This window comes from Bos javanicus, chromosome 18 (genome assembly GCF_032452875.1).
Source record: "Bos javanicus breed banteng chromosome 18, ARS-OSU_banteng_1.0, whole genome shotgun sequence".
In the NCBI taxonomy this organism is placed as follows: Eukaryota; Metazoa; Chordata; class Mammalia; order Artiodactyla; family Bovidae; genus Bos; species Bos javanicus.
In genome coordinates, this window is record NC_083885.1 from 38,455,998 (window position 1) to 38,478,616 (window position 22,619).

General features: G+C 47.5%; 1 protein-coding gene across 5 annotated transcripts in view; it reads left to right on the plus strand.

Moving 5' to 3' along the window:
* Positions 1 to 22,619, plus strand: part of ZFHX3 (zinc finger homeobox 3) — a 251,101-nt gene that overhangs the window by 197,665 nt on the left and 30,817 nt on the right. For all 5 annotated transcript variants that reach the window (XM_061387768.1, XM_061387770.1, XM_061387771.1 and 2 more), the window contains one exon: positions 12,802 to 12,909. In XM_061387768.1, the coding sequence (XP_061243752.1) occupies positions 12,802 to 12,909 (108 nt within the window). The remainder of the gene's footprint in view (positions 1 to 12,801; positions 12,910 to 22,619) is intronic.

The window sequence follows — 22,619 nt, forward strand, 5'->3', positions numbered from 1 at the left end:
GCCGGCTGTTTTACACACGGTATACATGTATTTGTTTCCATAGTACTCTCTCCGTTCACCTGACCCCGTGTCCAAAAGTCTGTTCTCTATGTCTGCATCTCCATTCCTACCCTGCAAATAGGTTTATCAGTACGAACCTTATAGATTCCATATATATGTGTGTTAATATGGTATTTGTTTTTCTGTCATTACTACACTCTGTACAATAGGCTCTAGGTTCATCCACCTCATTAGAACTGACACAAAATGTGTTCCTTTTAATGGCTGAGTAATATTCCATTGTGTATATATGTACCACAGTTTCTTTATCTGTTTATCTGCTGATGGACATCTAGCTTGCTTCTATGTCCTAGCTATTGTAGTGCTGCAGTGAACATTGGTTACCTAGGTTATTTATTTTTTACATTTCTCATTGGTTACTAAGTCCTCCTCTTCACTCTTCCTCCTTTCTATGTTTAAAGATTTTGCTCCCTAACTGAGGAATCATTTGATTTTTCTTCCTAATCATGGGACCATCTAATCTTTAATATTGCACTGCTTTTTGACTACTTTTCATTCACACTTTTGACTGGTTTTTACTACTTTATACTTACAGAATGAAGCAAAATTTTTTTTTCTTGGTGAGGGTTCCTTTCCTTATTGGCTCTGCATAGGATCCATAATTCAGTTAAAAAAATTATCCACTTCTGAAGGTTTGGGTAGGATTCTAACTTAAGCATTTCCCCTTCTGGTACTTTCTCCAGTTGCAGTGTATACACAGAAGAACTTAAACCTCCAGAATTGTTTCTTTAAAATGTGATTGTGGGCTGCAGACTTTATCCCAACTGTCCCAGAAACCATTTGTCACAGAATCGTGCTTTCTGCCCAGATCCTTGTTGACATTCTCATGTCATGGCAGCATTTTGATTCTCTCTGAATTCGTGTTTTAGTTGTTTACAAATGTTCCCACCATTAAAGAGAATGGTGTGAGTCTAGAATTTGAATTCTTTGTTTGCCTTAATGACCATAACTGTGTGTCTTTGTGCCTTGAGATATATTGCCGTATAATCTTGGGGGTGTGTAGTGGGTGCCTTGCTTTTTAAAGGATACCAGCCTGTTCTTAGGTCTAAGAAACATCCAACGGGAAGTAAAGCTGAATAGATGCTCACAGGGTCCTAAGGCTGAGACTAAAATACAATTAGTACCTCTGGCAGATTCCTGGATGGGTTGCTGTAGCTAAAATCACTGTGAGAAGGCAGGTGTGTGTGTGTGTGTGTGTGGTGGCGGGTGTTGTCAAACCCTAGAAAAGGACCATTTCATTGTATAGGATCCAGATTTTTAAAATCTGGAGTCTTTGTATTCAGCCATTGGCATACCTTTGGAAGTTTCTCAAAAGGAGGAAGAAGATCCAAGGATTTTCTTTTTCCCTTTGGACACAAAAGAACTGTACAAGGTGCACGTCAAAAATGCATGATGATGATTACTCCTAGTGTGGCTGGCCAATACAGTGTTTACGAATTTTGCTTATATGTTCATGAGTTAGATTTGTCTGCAATTTTTCCCCGTAATGCCTTTGTCAAGTTTCGTCATAAACGTTATGCTGGCATAATAAAATAGCAAGCTTTAAAAAAAAAAAAATGACCACAATTTAGCAGTTCCATCTGCTTTTTCTCCCGTTAATGCAGGAAAGCTCTTGAACATAAATCTCTGGGTTTTCCCTTCACCTCGACTTCCCGCTTCACTTTGTTTGCAGTTTCCTAGGAGATGTCAACTCAAACACGTTGCTTCTGTCACGCAGTTGTCTCAGACTGAAGCATGTTTGGGGGCTTGATGGTTTTGGGGGGCCGGCCCAGTTTTGGACTCTCCACATGGAGGCGCACCCCTCAATATCTCGAGTGTGACTGTAAGTGCTCACAGCAGAGGCAGGCTCTTCACCGCTTGCACCAGGCTGTGAGCCTGCGGTAGGCACCCGGGGATCCCCAGCGTGAAAGGAGGGGTGAAGCTGTCGTGAGCCAGCGCCGGCTTCATGTGCGTGTTTAAGGCTGCATTCTGGGACATGCCAGGCCATTACACATGCAGCGACCTTTGCACAGCTTGGGTCTGGCCAAAAGAGGGCAGGGCGAGTCAGTGCTTTTCTGGACACAGCATTGTCTGAAGTTGGCCCGATGTCTGTTTCCCAGATTTGGTTTGGAAAGTGTAAGCCTTTGTTTGTGCTTTGTTTTTATGAATCAGCTGGTTTTCCCAGCTGTGCATATAAGTGGCTTATGATCATGCAAAATGAAGCTCATTGACAATCAGCCCCTCACACCGCCCTCCACAGACAAGCAGAGACTAATGTTTCTGTGTGCACCCTGTGCTTCACAGGGCACAGCTCTTTCCTTAATAGGCTGGAGCCCCTTTGGACGGCATGGACATCAGAGTGAAGCCACAAAGGGGCTGGAAACGCAAGTCCTTCATTTGTGTGTCATGTGACTCCAGCCCCTGGCGTCATGGTTTCATCTTTTGCAGTCGACTGCTATTTGTTTTGGTGGCCAGAAACAAAATGTTCACCTGTGTTGCTTTTGGTTTGCTTTTTCGCATGTCCAGGCCCCCAGTATTCCCTCTTTGCCTTCAGCGTTGTCCAATTCTGTCTTCCCCGAGCTGTAACGCCTCAGGTCTGCATGGTCACCCCCACCCACTTCCTTCATTCCCGTATAGATTGCGTCCGTCAGCGAGGGCATTCCCGTCATGAGAGCCCTCCCACAAGGTTCACTTACACCCATTAGGTTCTAATCACCATCATCTAATATCACTCTGGTATATCCTGTTCATTTCCCATACACCTTCATTTGTATATGGATACTTAAGTACATTTATAGGCCTGCCTTGATTTTTTTTTAATCTATGTAATTCCAACATTCTTTTCATGTAAAAATAAATAAATTAGGAAGCACATCATATATATGTATATACATATTTTTTTTACATTAAACATAAGATCTCTCTCTGACAAGCCTAGTCAGTTTTGACTCAGGTGATACCAGCCTTCTTTAATGGAAACTGTTAATTTTTTCTTTTTTTATTTACATGCTTTCTATCATTCATGTGTGTTTATCTATCTTGTCTTCACCCTCCAACCATGGGAGCCTGGCAGTGTTTATTTCAAACAGGGTGTTATTGAAAGACAGATGCTCGAAGGGACTGCTCAGGCCTCACACCTGGAATGCTAAAAAGCTTTCAGGCAGATCAGTTGGGTTGAAAAACGTCCCTTTCCATGGGGGAGGGGGAAGCAGTACCCCACCTGAGAGCTTCCCTTCCTCAGCCTCGTGGTCATGACCCCCCCACCCCACCCCGACTTCTGACTTACATCCACACCCTCAGAGGATGCTTTCAAATCCACAAAATGGTTTATTCCGAAGAATGAGCTTGGGGAGGGGGTGCTTTTTTCCTCCATCAAGACCCTCCCCTCCTGCTCACCCTGGCTTTTCTCACCTTTGCCTATCAAAGATTCTGCCCGTAAGACAGGCCGTTTACTCTCCACCCTCTTTCTCAGTAGTAGTCCACTGAGTTAGAATCATTATTCTTCTCCATGACTTTGTTTTTAATGGAAGGAGGGGAAAACCACCCTTCTTGGTTTCAAGGACCTTTCTATTTTCTTTGCCCCCTTCTTTCCAGAACATTCCAGTTTGGTGCGAGGTTAAACTGTGCAAAATACTGTTTGAAAGAAGGGAGAGAAAGAGAAAAAGGCTTGTCAAAATGCATTTGTTAGATCACGTTTTAAACGAAGTACAATTGAAGGTAGTTTTTGTCCATCGAAAGGAAAAACCCCTGCAAATGCGCTGAGCTCCCAGAGAGCGCGCCTCCTTTGTCGTCGCCCTGACATTGAAGTGTAATTTTTCATGGTTATTTGGACTGGAAAATGGTGGGGGGGAGGGAAGGGGAGAGATGGGCTTGCGATTATTTCCCATAAATGACAACACAATCACATCACGCTCCGCTACAAACATGCTTGGGGAGTTTGCCTTTTTTACATTTTGTGTGTGGAAGTCGCAGCAGCAGCCAGGGCTCCGTAGAAACCCAAGGGGATTAATCCCCCTGAACCCGGTGTTCCTCAGAGTTCCAGCATGGAGCTGGGTTTCTGGTTTAGCGCGGGTTCCCCAACCAAGTCAGGGCTGGGTTTGGTATTTTAAAACCCGGAATGCACATCTTTCAGTATTTAAAAAGAAAAAAAAAAAACCTTCCTGGGAACAGCCACCAGGCGAGTCAGTGACACGTTCGTTCCGGCGTGCTTTGTCACCGCACGCGGCTTTCATCCTTTCTGCGTTTCCGCAGGGGGCAGCCCAGGTGCTTTGGCTGAGAACACAGATAAATGGAGCCGGTTGCAATCCCGGCTCTAGGCGTTTCCTCCCTTTTTCTCCTCTCGTGACCCCCACCCACCCCCTTAATTCCAGCGAGGTTTTGACAAACTGTTCAAATGACCGAATGGCCTGGCCCGGAAGTGGGAAGCTGGTAGGACCCTGGCGGGTGACGGTGCTGTGTGCGCAGCCCAGGGCGGGCGGTGTGCTCCAAATGGCCCAGGAGATGCCGCCTCGTATACACGCTCACGATGGACATGAAGCACGCTAGCGCGGGGCTCCCCCAGGCGAGCCTTCGGGGCCTCACCCTCTCCAGCAGGGGCTATGGCCCCTTCTTGTCCACACTCACGTTGGAGGTGAAACACGTGGGCGCAGGGCTCCCCCAGGCGAGTCTTCGGGGCCTCACCTTCTCCGGCAGGGGCTGTGCACGCAGGCTGCAGCTTCCCAGGCTCCCTCAGGCTGCCCAAGCCCCATTTTTCTTGTTTCTATAAACAGTGGCAAGATCTTCAAATATACAAAAGCATAAATGGTCTCTATTCTCCAATTAGTCATTTTAATAATACCCGGCATTGCCTTCAGTGTTGACTCTTGCAGCCTGGTGCCAAAGCCAAGGGTGGTGGGGCAGGGGCGGGAGAGAGGGGCCTGACTGAGGGGGCCGCTTGCTTCCTCGCCACTAGTGTGCCTGAGTTTAGTGGATTTTCCTGCAGAGCCTCTCCCGGGCCCGTGTTGAGGTTGCTGGGCCTCCACCGCCTCGCAGGCTCGGTCCAGAGACTCTGGGCCCAGCAGCCCCCAGTATACTTGGTGAATGAACCCAGCAATGAAAAAAATTCTTGTGGAAAAATGATCACTGAAAGGAAAAGAATATGTCAGTGGAGGGCGGGAGTGGGTCTGATCTTCTCCATGTCCTCTGTTCCTCTCCTCCTCACATCCTCTTATCTCTCAGAGGACCGGAACTTGTTTTTATAAACATCATCTTCCAGAGGGCAGTTGCATTTAAAACAGCTAGTTAGCACTTTGGTCACTTTTTTTTTTTTAAAGCTCCTTGGGGTGGGAAGATACCTGTGGCTGACTGGCGACCCTTCACTCCAGCGGGTGGAAAAGGGTCTTCAGCAAGATGGCCTGGCCGGCAGAGAGCTTAGATGGGGGGGAGAATGGGAAACACTAAGGACAAGGGTGACCTCGAGGGGGAGACAACACCCCCCACACCTGTCCCGTGCTGTGTGCTCCAGACTTGGGCAGGCTGGGGTGCAGGAAGTCTGAGTGCTTGGCATCTGCTCCGAGAACGTACTTTTCACCAAACACCTTAGTCTCTGTTAGTGTCCTGGATTCTCCTGTCTCTGGAAAAGAAATGGCAACATACCCTGAGGAGGTGGGAAAACATTCCAGGTCCTGGATGCATAAAGCAGCATGCCAGCCTTGGGGCCCCCGCCTGCTCTTCCTTCCTACTCTCATCCTTCACCCCTGTAAGGATTCCCACCTGGACTGTCACAGTCGCTCAGAATGTTTCATTCACCAGCTTTGATTTAGACCGTGGACCCTTCGTCTTGCAATTGGACTTCTTCCTCAAGTAATCTCTACCCTGTTAAGATGTAGGAAACAGAATGGCCAAAGTTTGCCAACAATATTCAGACAGATTACCCACAGAGGACCTCCAGGGAGGTGTGGAAGTTCCGTCTTTAGTGGGCAGAGTGAGAACGTGTGGTCACCTCTACCACAATGCTAGGTCTAAGGACTGGGATGTTAGAAGAAGAGTTTGCATTGTGGTAGGCAGAAAACACACCCGAAATTTCCTGGGGTGTGGTATTGTCACTCAGAAGACCTAATTGCTTGAACTACCTCTCAGGCAGTTTCCAACCATGTCATCAGGGCTAGAAAGACCCCATGGAGTAAAACCACAGCATCAACATTTGAAAAAGTGCGTTTGGGGACGTTGTGGAGTAGAATATTGCATCCTGAGTCTGGGAGTCACTGTGCGTTTGAGGTGTAGCCCAGGGCACATGGAGTGTCACCTACTGTAGGACCTGAGGTCACTGTTCAATGGGATCGCACTTGCCAAAGTGTCAAAAGGGAGACTGGCTCAGTTAGCCACCTGCCCCAGTGAGTGCGGCCACCTCTCCCTCTGCGGCCTAGAGAGGGTGATGAGCTGGGGGCAGCAGAAGCATCCATCCGTCAGCATTGCAGGTCACATCCTGTTACAGGTTATTCTTGCAGCAGAATTTTAATGCACTGGATATTATTCAAAATAAGTGGTCTAGACCTTAGCCATCATCTTTCATATTGTAGGATTTGATTTGACCTCTTGTCTGCAAAATAAAGCGTGCATACTTTTGTAGAATATGTCCAGCCGTTAGAGGTTTCCTGTGGAAGCACAAGGGGCCGAGAGGGTTGGGCAAGCTGGACTGTTTGGCCCTCATTCTCCAGTTGTTCCATTTGGCCCTACAAGAGGACAGGGGTCGGCCAAGGTGTCCTGTGGGGTGAGTCTGTCGTTACAGGTACAAGGGGGCAAGACACGGTGATGGAATCCCCTAGCCACCCACCATGGAGGCTCCAGCACAAGTGGCTGCCACCCTCCGCGTCCATCCTGCTGGTCAGAGCGTGCCGGGCCTTACCCGTCCGCGTCGGCGCTTGCCCTTGGTTAATTAGGTTGAAAATGGGGAAAGGAAAAGCTTGAACCCTATCTTCAAAGTAAGCAGATTGGTTATTTTGTTTTTCAAAGAAGAGGTCCAATATACAATTAAAACTTGTTTCTGGTAACCCTCATTCCAGGAAAGACGAGCTTTTAACAAAAGGCTTTTGACAGCTGCAGGCTACTTCATTTTTTTTAATGCCGAATGAAAAATCAATACATTTTTCTGGGTTATACATATTCAGAACAGGCCTGATATTTCCATTATAATGGAAAGTGGGTGTCTGCGCATCTCGCCTGTCAGAGCTGCACTGCCGCGTTTTCCAAGCCACTGCTAAATATTTCAAACCTGATTTGATTGTGGTTCATGACAGCTAATGTTTCTCAGCTCTTGAGCCTGCCGACAGGCAAACGCACTTTAGTTCACCCCCACCCTCAAACGTAGCTCCCCCCAAAGAAAAAGGGAAGAATGATTTCATTCTTCAGTGTATCAGTGTATTCTTTAAGTAATGTGATCGCCTGAGTTCTGGGAACAGCACCCTGGTTCTTAGGAGAATTTCCAAATTCCTATCATCAAGGCCCCATGGCAGGGCTTTGTCAGGTTTGGAGGAAGGTTTGACTTAGTCTTCCCTGATAGCTCAGTTGGTAAAGAATCCATCTGCAATGCAGGAGACCCCGGTTTGATTCCTGGGTTGGGAAGATCCACTGGAGAAGGGATAGGCTACCCACTCCAGTATTCTTGGACTTCCCTTGTGGCTCAGCTGGTAAAGAATCCACCTGCCTGGGTTAGATCCCTGGGTTGGGAAGATCCCCTGGAGAAGGGGAAGACTACCCACTCGAGTATTCTGGCCTGGAGAATTCCATGGACTGTATCGTCCACAGGGTTGCAAAGAGTCAGACACGACTGAGTGACTTTCACTTTGACTGAGCCCACGTTATCCTGTTAAAGAATCAGGAACAGTTAGGACTAGTCTCAGGTGTTGATGGACTCCCCTTCCTTCAAGCCTGTGATTTGTAAAGTACTCCCCTTGGCCCTAGTTATTTGGTGAACGGTGTCCTTTTTCAGTAAAGGGCGTATCTTGGTGACACACTCAGCGCGTGGTGGCAGGTGCTGACTTCGTGCTGATGCCGCCTCTGTTTTTGCTTCAGCCTCATGCTCCTTCCACAAACCAGTTTCCAAGTGGTTCATAAAATCGTTGCGAATCCACATGGGGTTGCTAGTTGGCACACGCCCCTCCTTCAGAAGCAGATGTTACCATAAATTGGGAAATCGTACAGTCATGTTTACCAACGTGATGAGTGTAAGGTGTGTTGAGAGAACAGTGTGCATTTGTGGCAAGAAAGCCACCTTAATTGAAGGGACATTTTCTGGGGCTGTGGTATCATCACCTCCCCCCACCTCCCAAATCTATGCTGCCCTGGGAACCCTTCCCTTTTAGAATGTATTATCTGCTGAAATGGGGCTTCCCTGGTGGCTCAGTGGTAAAGAATCTACCTGTAATGCAGGTGACCAGGGTTCAATCCCTGTGTTGGAAAGATCCCTTGGAGAAGGAAATGGCAACTCACTTCAGTGTTCTTGCCTGAAAAATCCCATGGACAGAGGAGCCTGGCAGGCTGCAGTCCATGGGGTTGCAAAGAGTCGGACACGACTGAGTGAGCAAACAACAACATTTGCTGAAACCCTCATACCTGAGGGCTCAGCCCTTAACCAGCAGACATGAGTGAGTGCTGTCTGGGAGAAGCAGTTGTACAAAGAGGTAGTGATGGAAATAGGTTTTTGAAAGGCCTTCAGCCAGTGTTTTATGTGGAAACTGAAGATGGAAGGGACACCAGAGTACCTCGCCATTATTGGAGATTTGCTTCTGTTTCCCTGAACCCTTTAACATGAAAATACACCCAAACAGGAGGGGTGCTCTGGTTTGAGGGCTGCTGTGGACTGTATCCATGAGGGTGGGCGTCCGCAAGGGGTTTGGAGGCACGACCTCTGGAGTCTTGTGAGCAATAGACCATCTCATCTGTCTGAGACGTGCAGGGCCTGCTGCTCTGGCTGGAACAGGCCAGGCATGGGGTGCAGAGATGACCTCCTCACCCAGGCGCTGGCTGTGCCCCTGAGAAAGCATTCCTGGTGTGTTCTGGTTAGATTCTGAAATAGCGTTCAACTCTTTGGGGAGAAGATGGTTTTGATTTGTCTTTTTTTTTTTTGGCCTTAAAAATGGCACAGTGGCTGTTGTGTTTCTTGGGGAAGAAAAGTAACTTTGTCTTCTGAGAGAAAGACAGGATTTCCCAGATAAAACCGGATCGTCGTCCATCAGGTCTTCACTTCCCGCCATCTGTCAGTAGCTGACATTATAGGGGGGAAAAAACAACTTCTGTAATGACCCCGGCCAGTTGCCACTGACTTAACTGTGGGGGAGAAATGCGTTCCCTGAACACGTCCCCTCTGCTCTGTGCTCTGTGAGCATGTGGGTATCAAATACACATTCCTGAAGGGAGCGTGGGCTACCCGGCCAGCCCCAGGGACTCAGAGCTGGACGCCATCCTGCCCCTGGCCCCACGCGCTCCCAGTGCACAGAGCCCCAGGCCCTGCCCGTGGGTGCCCAAGGCCCGGTCTTAGTGACAATGCTGGGGACTTTTGGGACCAACAAAACAGACCCTGTCTGCACAGCACTGTGGGGCCGAGCTATCCAGACGAATTCATAGTTTACATCTCTGTTTTTTAATCATATCTCTACCTTTATTGGTATTCAGAGCTCACAGTTTTCTGGTTACTGTCAGCCTGGGCTTTCATCCATTTTAAAGAGCTATTTTTCCTCTTGCTGTTGATGATGATGGTATAAAGACAGATGGTGTAACTGCTTATGAATGTCCTATTTTATTTCCCCAGGACCAGACAGTTCACTTGAAGACATATATTATTTCCACATGCTCAGGTTAGGCGGCCCAGACAGTGTCTGCCTCCTGCAGCTAGCTGCCCTTCCAGGGCTCGCCTTGCAGAGGGCGACACCTGTAGGTCACATGCGGAACTACAGGGAAGCGCCTACCAGGCTGAATGGGACCTGGTTTTCTAGCTGGGGGTGAGGACACTGATCTGCCCATAAAGGAAGCTGGCTTGTCCCAGAGTTTCTTAATCATTTCTTATTCCACAAAGTATACAACAGATTTGGGGTGTTTAATATATCAGAAATTATAATATTAAATCTAAAAACTCAGAAGAGGAAAGTGAAAGTGAAGTCACTCAGTCGTGTCTGACTCTTTGCGACCCCATAGACTGCCAGGCTCCTCTGTCTGTGGGATTTTCCAGGCACGAATACTGGAGTGGGTTGCCATTTCCTTCTCCAGGGGATCTTCCCAACCCAGGGATTGAACCCGAGTCTCCTGCATTGCAGGCAGGCTCTTTACCGTCTGAGCCACTAGGGAATCCCTTTCAAGAGAAGAGGACTTGATTTTTAAATCTTTAAGAAGAAAAAGAGATGCAAAAGAAATTCCTGAGCCAACCTTGATCATTCACCTTCTCACTGGAGCTTGGTCACCGTCACTTTCCCATCCTTGGCAGGGCAGGGAGGGAAGAAAGCAGAGGACCAAGCGGGCTCGTAGACCGAGGGCCTGGGACAGCCACAAAGCGCCATGTGGGTTCCTTGCTTGTTGAGCGAATGACGTGCTCATTCTTCAGTCTGTCTCTGAATGGATTTTTCTGAAAAGGTTCAAAGAGCTGGGGTCAGTGCCAGAGTGACCGTGAGTTCTTAACTCTCTGCTTGGATGGCTCAGCCCACATAGTACACCGAGAGAGGCGCTGGCCTTGGAGCCGGCCTCTCAGTGGCTAAATTCCTTCCCACCTCTGCAGAGCAGCACCTCCCGACACTGCTCATCACATCGGGGTGTCCCCCGTGTGTAGGTGTCAGACTTGCTCCACCTGGGGTGGTGTGTGTGCCCCAGAGAGGAGGGGCCATCTCTGCATAATCGCATTTGATGAACGTATGGGCACTTGCAGGGATTTTGTATCGCAGGATATATTTGGGCAAATGAGTATATTTTAAGAGACCTAGCTACTTTGGGTAGACCCAACTTAATTCTGATCCACTGAATGCTGGTATCACCTTTCAGAGATGGATTTTATAATTATAGTGCTAAACAGTTTAATCAAAAGCCAAAAGTATGCATTGACTATTTGGCCTGAATTAAGATGGCACCTATAGCATGCTGTGTACCTTGTTTATTATTGCTCAGCTAACACTTTGTGTTTTTTTCCTCCACTAAAGGCTGTAGCGTGTTAATATGGTGCTGTATGTCTGACTGACTTCAAACCATGGTTGCATGCTTTTTCTTTGTTTGAACTAGGGGTGGGCGTGGGAAGACTTGATATTAACTTGACTGTGCAGTGAGACAGAAAGGCGACATAGAAATTATTTGCGGAAGCCTCTTAGTTGAAGAGGAAAACAAGCAGTATCTCCTCTCATGCGTGTTCCCCGTGACTGACTCTTACATGCCCTCTTGGCGGTAATGAAGAAATGTTCCCCGACCTCTAGTTCCATCTTCCAGCTCTTGGTCTTTCATTGTCTTTTTGGGAAGAGTTAGGAAAATCTGGCTCTAAACAGATACTTTCTTCCTCAAGTGTTTCATAAATCCTCTGAGGTCAGTTTACTTTGAACTCTTTTTACTCCCTTTTATGAGATGAAATTCAGACACTATTTTCTGGAGGGTCGTTAGTGTCACTCCTTGAAATGTTGAAAAGTGGAGTTGGGGCTAGAGAGACCCAGCGTGATGTCAGAATAACCCCAGGTCCATGGGCCAACAGCCTTAGTCCCATGGATCTCGTCTGGCAATGGCCTTGGGTGACAGACGTGGGCTTCAGTGTCTCCACACCCAGGAAGCTGTGCTCTTCAAAGTCTAACGATTTCATCATCAACCTACTTTGGTTTGCTCGCCTTATTCATTCGTTTAGCCTGTTCTTATTGAATGTTTTAAATAACGGTCCATAGGTCCAGGAGAACAAGTGAGCGATGTCCCACTTCCTTTCCCTCAGCATCCAGGGTGTCTTACCCTCTTCGTCCCACTGCGGCAAGCGAGTGGCATCTTACTTTGTGATTAACCTCATGTTGGAAACGACCATTCTTTTTCCTTCACTAGTGTGTGTTGAGCTGGAGAGACTTTCCTTGGTTTGTTTTAAGCCAGTGGTGGGTAGAGAATGGAATGACTTCAAACGGGGAGTGTATGATTTGGATAAGGAATTGTTTCCCTTTCTCTACAGATCTAGCTTCTCACCACTGATGCCTGGCGAACCCATAGATGTTTGTTTCCTGGACCTCTTCACACTGATGAAATCATATCACTGATATTCTGTGACTCTTCAGAATATGAATGACTGTTAAAAAAAAAAAAAAAAAAAAAAACACGATCTGGCAGGTGCTCAGGCACCGTGAAGCCTTATGCGAGGTCTAGTTCAATGCCAGCTCTCAGTGTGGTCAGAGCTAGGCAAGAAGCAAGCCTGTGGCACTTCTTGCATCTGCAAGTGTTAAAGACTTGCATGTGATTTCAGAACTCAGTTGGAGTTATTTCCTCAACAGGATTGGCTTTTCAATAAGAAAAGCTCAAACGAGGTATTTGGAATCCATCTCAGAATACTGAGTGTCTGCACGTCTAGACCAAGCTGCAGTCTCCTGCCAGTGGGCAGGAAGGAAAGTTCCCACCACCACCCCAGACCGTGCATCCCTAGTGCGGCTGGCCTCTCGGGGCTCACCGTGTAGCTGGGGGACAGTCGTTGGCTGCCTGCATTTTGTGGCGGGTACTTCTTTGGAGTAGCAGCCAAGAGTCCTCCATCTTCTGTCTACTTTTAATCCTTGACATTTTCGTTTTCTTCTCTTGCAGAAGAAGCCATTGAAGATGTTGAAGGGCCCAGTGAAGCGGCTGCTGATCCCGAGGAGCTCGCTAAAGACCAGGAGAGTGGAGGCGAGAAGGACCAGAGCAAGTGGACAGGTAGCGTGTGTGGCTGCCCTCCAGCCCCCATGTTCCTCTCCTGGAGGAGGGCGGCAAACAGGCCAGGGAGCAGGCGCAGGCTTGGTCAGCTCGGAACGGCTCGGCTGGTTCTCTGCGGGTGGGAGAAGGATTGTATTCTTGCTCTGTTGCAGTGGTCACCTTCCTTCTCCTATTACTTTATATTAAGAATTTTAAAAGTTGCTTGAAATGGCCACAGAGCCAGCTTATTGATCGAGCAGGCATCCAGGTGGCTGGTGCTGTCCTGGGGGCTGCTGTGTTTTGGGGTCATGTTTCCTTCGCGCCTCCTCCCTATTGTTTTTGCCCTTGGTGTGATTCTTCCTCCATGGGAGGTCCGGGGCCCTGTCCCACTGCTCATGAACCCAGTGGAGGGACTTGCCACATGGAACTTGATCAGGGTCACCCCCAAGTCTCTAAGGAGTCAGCAGTGTGGAGGGTGGGCTTCATCCTGCATTTGGGGTCCCAGGCAGCCTCTTTGTATCCCTGGTGTCCTGCCTTGGCCAAAGGGGAGGCAGATGGAGCAGCGAGGCAGGGGGACGTCTACGCAAAAGCAGAGGAAATGGAAGAAGTTAGGAAAGGAAGTGCTGTTTCTGGAAAAGGTGGTGTTGAGAGAAGTGGGGAGGGGCCTTCTCAGGATGATAGGGTGTCTGTATCGAGGGAGAGACTTGATGAGACTTAGAGGAAAATCTTGGTTCTTTTTTGAGGAGGAGCAGATGGTTTCTGAGAAGACTTATCAGGCCAGAGACGTCTCCCAGAAACACCACCGTAATTAGAGGATGTGATGTGACAAGCCACAGAAATCATTGTATTTGGTCAACCTGGTTCTTATTGCCTTCCATTATTAATATTGTAATACTTCGATTTTTTTTCTTTTGTGAAAATATTTGCCTTCTGGAGTCCGTATTGGTCGGGCCTTTGTTACTTTTCCAGGCATGACTGTTCTTAAATCACGTTCAGTGTTGGCCTTTACTATTTAAACAAGATACAGAATCTTGGAGGGAGGCCAGGGGAGAGCAATGAAAATGACTGAAAGCTGAGCAATACTGCCTGAGAAGAGGCTGAAGGAATTGGGGCTGTTCAGCCTAGAAAAGAGAAATTTGAGTGTGACAGCGTCTAGGTATCGAGAGGGATGTGTCACTGTCCTGTTTCCTGTTTGCATGGTTTTCCCTTCCATGCTGCACACCATCCCCCTTTGCACTGGGCTCTGTGGTGTCCAGAGGCCTGTGCTCAAGCTAAAGCCGAGGGCCGGGGCGAGCCCCCTAGGATGGTCTGGAAGGTAGGACCAGGGACTAGGGCATGGGCATCCACACTCGGAGGCCCTGAGCATGTGGGGAGGGTTGTCCTGTGTGCCTCCCAGGGATCAGGATCGCAGACTCTGCTGTAATGTTCAGATGAGGTCTACACAAACTTGGCCGACACACATCTGCCCGGAGGAAGTGAGCTGGGTTAGGGGGATTTTGCCGACACAGTCTGAAGTCTAAGTTGCCGTCCAGGCCGGTCCGTCCTTTGTTTTCAGGATTTGGGTGCCTGGTTTCTAATCCCGCCCCCGGGGTGTTCTGGCTTAGTGACCTTGCTCCAGGCACCGTTCTGTGCTTCAGTTTTCTCCTGTGAGATGGGCATTAAGAAAACCCCCTATTTCCATAGCATTGCTCTGAGGGTTACTTGAATCTGGGAAGCTTGGAACAGTGCCTGGCATACAGTAACTCAGTATCAGGAGGGGTTTTTTTTGGTTTCATTTGTAGTTTAGTTAAATAAGATGAGGAAACCTAGCGGCATTTTCTCTTGGATCCTCCCATTTGAATGTAGAACTGTTGCCAGGCAGTTGTTTTGGAAGCTGGGGGAAGTAACATAGGATTCAGTGGGCTTGTGCAAATGGCAGGTGGTGCGTGCTTCCTGCATTCTGTGAGCAAAGGACCCTGAGAGAACAACAGAACCATTTGCAAAGCTCCTACTGTGTGCCAGGCAGGCACTTGGTATGTGCTTCTCTGATCCTTAGACCAGGTTAGGGTAACCTTTGTTGAGGGTAGTTCCATTAAATCTCATTCAGAGTGATTGGTGGCAGGAGGAGACAGAGGATGAGAAGGTTGAATGGCATCAGCGACTCAATGGACCTGCGTTTGCACAAACTCCAGGAGATGGTGAAGGACGGGGAAGCCTGGCATGCTACAGTTCGTGGGGTTGCAAAGAATCGGACACGACCTAGCAACTGAACAGCAACAAACAACAAAGTGTTTGTAATTCAGTAGGAATATGTCTTCACAGCACGGGTGGACAATGCCGGGCGGTCACGAGACTGTATGAAGACTTGAAATGAGCACTGAAAAGTGCCACTGTCTTTAATAAGACTCTACTTTCTCATTCAGTCATTCAAGCAACAGGCCATAATTAATCTTTATCTCTAAGACAGAGAGAGAATGAATAAGTCAGAGACACATGTTGCCACTTGCACAGAAGTAAAGAAAGAAGGGAAAATTCTTCTGTGACTCCTGCAAACGATTCTCTCTTGACCTGAAGCATAATACTGTCTCTGTTGTTTGCGTGTGTAATGACAGGCTTTATTAAGGTGCTTTGGGCCAATTTGATCTTGGAATCAATACAGGTGCCAGCAGCCTCTCCTGAGCTTTCTTTGGGATCCTTAGTATTTTATAAAAAATGTCTGTTTGTTCCATTTACTCCCTAAATTGAGCTGTTCCTCTCTGATTAAATGGGATGGGGAGTGCTTCCTCCCAGCAAATAAATAAGTAGCGATTTCACAATTTGTCCTGTAGATTAGTGGCTGCTCAGGATGCAGATTAGTCATATTTGAAATGGGCCTGGATAATTGGCATTTTCTCAGCTATTGATTATGTAATTCAAGGGTTTGCGCAGGAACAGATAATCTTTACTAAAATTTGTTATTTACTTTGGAATGGGACTCCTGATTTCCTGTTTGATGTCTGTTGAGCTTCTTTCCTTGAGGAATCAGGTCTTTTACCTTGAGTGGCAGCAAGACAAGGAGGAGAGTGACTTGAATCACGGGAGTGTCAATCCTACAGTCAATGGTTTGGTCTCTGCCATGTGCCGGGTGCTGAGCAGAGTCCCACTGATCCCAGTTTCCTTGAGATTATGAGCCTTGCCTTCAGGGAGCGTAACGCTCCACAGGAATGCCCAGTCATCAAACAGTGTTACTCTAGATCAGTGCTGCCGCCTGGAGCTTCCTGTGTCGATAAAGATGCTCTGCTCTGCACTGTACAATACCGCAGCCACTGGCCACCTATGACTGTTGAGTACTTGACACGTAGCTAGTACCACGGAGGAGCTAGCTCAGCTTTACATTTTACTTCATTTCAATGAACTTAAGTTTCAACAGCCTGTGGCTAGCAGCTAGCGTATCAGCCTACAGATACTCAGGAGGAGCAAAACTAACCCTGAAAGACTGTGTCCCAGTTCTCCCTGTACTTTCCAGTTACTCCTCAGGCTATGTTAAGCTGTAACTGTGAGGCAGGCACTGGTCTCCAGCGTCATGCCCAGCCAGTGAATGGCTCACAGGTACCCATCTCCACCATCCTCGGGTTGGCCCCTGGAGGCAGGGGGCCGTGCTCAGGCCAGAGGCAGGTGCACCTTCGTCTGTTGATACTAACTTGCCATTGTTTTCTGTGTGTTCTTGCCTTGTGAGGAAGAGTTAGGCAGCACTGCCTTCTATACATTATTTCATTTGATTCTCACCCCCTCCTCTATGAAATACAATGGATACTGGAAGGACCCACTCCCTTGTGCCCCCTTCCACCATTTTCCAGATAAGTAAGTGGAGTCCCAGGGAGCTCTAGCAAGTTGCCAGATGGTTTGGGTTTGCATACGGGCTCTTCCATATATTCTAATATAGGGTGCTAAGTTTGCCATACTCCTCTCCAAGAACGCTTTTTCAGTCTAACCATTTGATCCAGTTTTCACCCCCATTCTGAGTGTAGAGAGTAACACTCACTCTTCTAAAGTGGTGCAGCGGAAAATAGTAACATGACCGCCACCTGTACGTTCAGCTTGAGTGGGGCTGTCGACCATGAATGTGCCTTGTAGTAAGACAGCGTGATGCTCAGTCTGAGAGCAGTTTGGTGAAATGGAAAGACCTCTATACGTTTGGAGTCAGGAAGCCCACCAGTTAGTGAATGACTTTGGCCTTTGGGAGGCTTGGATGCCTCCCCTTGAAAACACAGACAAGTGACACCCACCAGCTGCAACCTGGGTTCCATGATGGGATGTGGTGGCACATCGACAAGCCCTTGGTAGATACTTGAGAGTCACATCTACTCAAAGCAAGTGTGAAGCGCTCCTCTGGGTCCCTGGAGCATGCAGGAAGGGTCTTTGAAGCAGAGCCTAATGCACAGCCATTTCCACCATCCAACTCTGTGGTTTTCTCTTTTAAAATGTGAAAGTGATCGCTTGTTCTCTTTCAGCAGTGTGGATTTGAAAGTGCGTGCTGTAGACTGAAGAGCCCCCAGTGTCAGCAACTGAACAATAATTAATGCAGTGATTATCCAATCAATCATTAATTGCTATAAATTAAGTGATATACAATTAATGTGATGCTTTATCACCAATAATTAGGAGAAAAAATTGAACTCTTGGCAAAGAATCATGGCAGGATGGTTATTTAAACCTTGTAGCCGCCATGGTTTCCAGGCTTGGAGCACTAGGCTGGGTCTAGTTAAGCTAATTTGAGACAGGATGACTTGGGGTATTAGCGCTTTAAACAAACAAACAAACAAAAGATAGGGCAACAATCCAACTTAAAATGACAACATGGTAACACTTCAGAAATCCCTTACTGAAGTTCATGTTTGCATTTTTGTAACATTTGGAGTTAGAATTGTAGTTAGAGCTTTGCTCTTCAAGGGGAATGGCCTGAAGGGATTTTATTTTATTAATTTTTTTCAATCCATGATGCTCACCTAACACACAGCAATTAGTGCAGTGGAGCATCCCTGATTTGAATCTATGGAAGATTGCTATTAAAGGGGGGTATTAATGGGCTGGCAAGGTCTGGACGACTGTTGGGGAAAAGTGTGTTTATGGAATACGGTGCTGGCAGGCATGATTTCAATCGGATTTGACATGTTTAACATAAATGTATAGTGTACGGCTCTTGCTGCGTATGAATAATTCCTGCAGACCCACTGCCTTTCTAATTATTGAAGTTGAAAAAAAGCAGGTCAGGCACATCCTGGTGGAAATCTATTACCAGCCCTCCCCCTCTTCTCGCTGTTGTTTACAGCTTTGTATAAATAGGAATGCCATTGTATGGGGAACTGAGTGCTTGAAATGTAATCTGTGGCAGAGAAAGGAAAGAGGCTGAAACAATACTTAAAAAAAAAACTGAGTTCATAAAGACAAAAGGAGGTATGTGCTGAGAGGAATGGCTCCGTGCTACAAGGAGGCAGAAGCCTGGGCTCACTGCCTGGTCCTGCCAGTGTTCAGTTGTGTGGCCTCTCATCTCTGGACCTCCGTTCCACAGTCTGTAGAGCAGCCGGTTTGGACTCAGTGGGTTCTTGCGTTTCTGGGACTTCTTAAAACTGTGAGTGGAGGAGGGACAGCTGTACAGTGGTGTAGAATCTTGGAGAATCTTCACTTCTAAGGTCAGAATGCTCGTAACTTGCGAGGATGTTTCTGGTTTCCAGCTAGTGGAGAAAGCATGGATCAGGGGTGGATTGAGAGTTCACACAGCCTCTTAGTCTTTTTCTGTGGTAGGCCTTTCTTGGGGTCGCAAAGACTTGGACAAGACTCTGTGACTGAATGACAAAAACAGAACACTGTCGCTCTCACCTGGCCCCTGTTACTGGGCATATCACACAAACTGTCAGAGCCGGTGATGACGATATCCCTGGGGGAATCTTCGGCGACTCTCGAGTTACCTCTGAGTGGATCCCGTGTCCCAGACCTGTTGCGGGCTGGAAACCAGGCCCTTCACTGCCTCTACGAAAATCATTTTGGTCTAATTCTGTGTCCTTTCGGAATCTTGTTCCATCTTTCCACCTGACCCTAAAATAAATTTGTCTTTGCAGTAGGGTATGTGAAAGGGAATGCTGGGAGCCTGGCTTGCATGGCCCCGTTGTGGTTCCCATCCTTGCTGATGGTATCCGTTTTTGGTTTTACATTTCCACACGCAGATGGGAATTGTGTGACTAAGTCAGCTTTTCCCTTCCTCCACCCTCTTTTTTTTTTTTTTCCTGGCCACATTCAGTATAACTTGAAGGCTTAAGTCACTGCAGGCAGATTTCTGTCTCACAGTTGAAAACAAACCATTTGAACTATTTTTATGTTGAGAAGCAAAAATAGATACAGGGTATGGCATATATCTGGACTTGCCTGAATTCCAGTAATTCAAAGGTCTCAGCTTTGAGAATTTATATAAAGTCTTAAGAGAGATAGATACCACATTGATTGAGCAAGTACTCTTTGTGCAGATGTGGGATATGCAAAAAAAAAAAAGTAGTTGGAACTCACTTTCTAGAAAGGACATCATATGCAAGCATATAACTATGCTAATGGTGTGATGAGAATTATCAAGGTGTAGTTAGAAGGCAGTGAACCTGGACATGAAGGAGTAGATTGTTTCCATGGCTGTAGAAAATAACTTATAGGTTTGCCTATTATTTCTGGAACTTGGCCATGTTAATCTTCCTGTTGTTTCAGTGTTAGGTTTTGTCCTCAGTTATTAGAATCATGACCAAGATCTAAAAAAAAAAACAAAAAACAAAGCACACTGTAGTGCCTTTCTCAGGGGATGTCAGAGCACTTCCGTTAGGTTCTCACATTCTTCCCCGGGTGCAACAGGATCTTACCTGTCAGGCTAGAGAACCAAAACTCATCAGTGGGGAAGTCCTGGCTGTCAGATTTGTGATCAAACGGTGATTTGCCTTCTGGGTCGGGGTACATTCCCTGGAGTATAAAGCTGAAGACCCACATGACATAGGAGCATTCTCTTAACTGTATGAAGATTGGAGGAGACTTGAAGGTCCTGGTTCTCTAGTTGTCAAGCAGAATTGTCAGCTCTTTATGGTTAGGGGCACATGGCATTCATTCATATTTTTGTGTTTTGTTTTTTAAAGACATTTCTTAGTGCTGCTTTAGGTTTACAGCAAAATTGAGAGGGACAGAGATTTCTGATATGCCCTCTGCCCCATCCCCAGTCATAGCTTCCCCCATTATCAACACCACTCACCAGGATGGCACTTTTTTTTAACCAATGAAGAACCTACACTGATCTATCCTAATAATCCAAAATTCACAGTTTCCCTTATGATTTACTCTTGACATACATTCTGTGGGTTTGGACATATGGCTATCACTATAATATCATACAGGGTGTTTTTATTGCCCTAAAAATCTTCTGTGCTCTACCTGTTCACTTGTCCCCAACCCCACATATGCATTTTTGTAATCTCCTAGCAAGCGCTTAATACTGTCTGAATATTTCATTAACAATCAGCTGGTGAAATAGCATAACCATAAACATTTTCAAGTGCAAGTTATTCGGTTTTATGCCTTTTAGATATTAAGCCCACAGGGTGAGTAGGATTCTCCTGTGTTGATTTACAGAAAAGATGGATGTAGGATGCCTGTGCTTGTCCTTAAAGCCAGGCCTCTCTCCTCACCCTGTGGTTCCATGGCTGCACGTGCACCTGTATTATTTCCGAGAGATGCTTCTAAAGATGAAACCCATAGTGACAAATGTTTGTACTCTCACCATGTGCTTGGCTCTGGTGGGCTTCATGCGCCTCCTCTCTCCTCCTGGCCTCCCAGAAGCCCTGTGAGTGGACACTGTCCTCCCACCATCAGACGTGAAGCTGGAAGTCCACTGTAGTCAGTTGAAATGCCCAAGTTCACACAGCAGGACTCCAGCCAGGTCGTAGCAGCCCTGCAGACCGTGAGCTCTGTTCCTTAGCAAGCGGGCTGGTGCCTTTGTGTCAAGAAAACTTGGCCAGGGAAGACAAGAGTTCTCAAGGAGTCCCCTGAGGTGCTCTCGAGCCGTCTGCCCACCCCTTCACACACCCTGTCCCTTCTGGGCCCTTGGAGGCTGTGCGCAAACTGAGCTGGGGGCCACGTGGAGAGTGAGAAACTGTTCGGTATGGGCTCCCCCGCCCTTGCTGTACAAACTCCAGGGGGGGGTGACATCTCCAGTCTGCTCAGTATTTGAAACCCACAGGGGAAAGTGGACTGCTATTCCCATTTTTCAGGCCTTCCAGGGATCTGAGTCAATGTCTTTCTCCTCCAGTGCAGACTGTCAAACTCCTGCCAAACCTGGATGAACCAAGAGCAATCCCTGGTGGGTCCCAAGCAGGTTGATTTGTCGAGGGGGTGGCAGAGAACTGAAGTGCGGGACTCTTGGTGTCTGTCACTATGCTGGACGCAGATGGTGTGTGTTGCATGAGTGCCATCTCTTAAAATTTAGTGAAGTATCTTATGAAGATATAGATAGGTTTGAAATGGAGAAAGAGCCTGGAAGAGTATCCTTCTAGCCTGGTCTCTGGGAGCCTGGGCTGCGTTGGGGCTCAGAGGCCCTAACTAACCTCATTAAGGTTGGATCTGATACGGGTGGGATGAACTTCTGTTAATTAACTGTGGTCTGGTCCCAGCATGACCCACATCGCCTCCTGTTTTGACCTACATCTCACACCTCTGGACTTTTTGCTGTCAATTCAAGTGTCTCTAAGGTTCTTCCTGTTCTAGTTTTTTTCCAAGTCCGTGGTTGTCACAATCTGCAATGAAGCCAGAGGGCAGAGTGATGATGCAGAGCCCAGGGTACCCCCAACTGGGCACTGTGACCACAGCTGCAGGGGGCATCTGTGCACAGCCCAGCGGGCTCTGCTGGGAGAAGACAGGCAGAGCTGACCAGAGCCCAGAGGCAGGCAGACGGATTTGATACCTCTAAGTGAGGAATTGGGTCTTGGCCTCTTTCGTCCCTGCCTGCTGGCCCAAGCCAGGCTCCAGGTGGCAGCCCCAGGCTCAGAAGTTATTATTAAGTACCCCGACAGCTGCTGTTGGTCTAAATGAAGTGGTGGCTGGTGGCTCTGTTTTGACTGGTGGTTCATTCAGAAACTTGACACAGAGGGTACAAGGTATCTTGAAACCGAATTGTGGGATGGCCTTTTGGGAGCGCAAATCAGTGTAGTTAAGCAGCCTTAAGCATATTTCAACATGGAATTAGTACAACAGATTGATGCCTCTGATGTGGGACTTAGCACAGTTTTTTCCCCAAAGATGGAGACAAGCCACAGCAGCCGGCACTCAGCACGGACTCGCCATTGTACCCTGGCTGCTTGCTGGGAAAGCGTGGCATGACACCCGTTCCCAGAGTGCTGACTTGAGGACACAGGGGCCAGGGTGGGCCTCTGTACCCTTCCCAGGGTCCAAGCCAAGGGAGTGTTGGCTGGTGTGGCCTGCACGTGCCAAGACCAAAAAGATGCTGCCTCCTTCTGCAGAGTGGAGAGATCCTAGAGGTGTCTGTCCTGTTCACAGAGGTTCTCCAGGACACGTGGAAAGACCGAGTCTTTGATAGCAAGGCAGCCTGTCGTCCTTCTGGGTTACACAGCTGACAGAACACGTGGAGGTTACTCCTTCTGATTTTCTGGCTTTGAAAGTGTATTTGTGTTGGCTTAGAGCAGGCACATTCCCTGAGGGACAGCCATATTTAATCTTTCACCTTTGGCCTGAGGGGG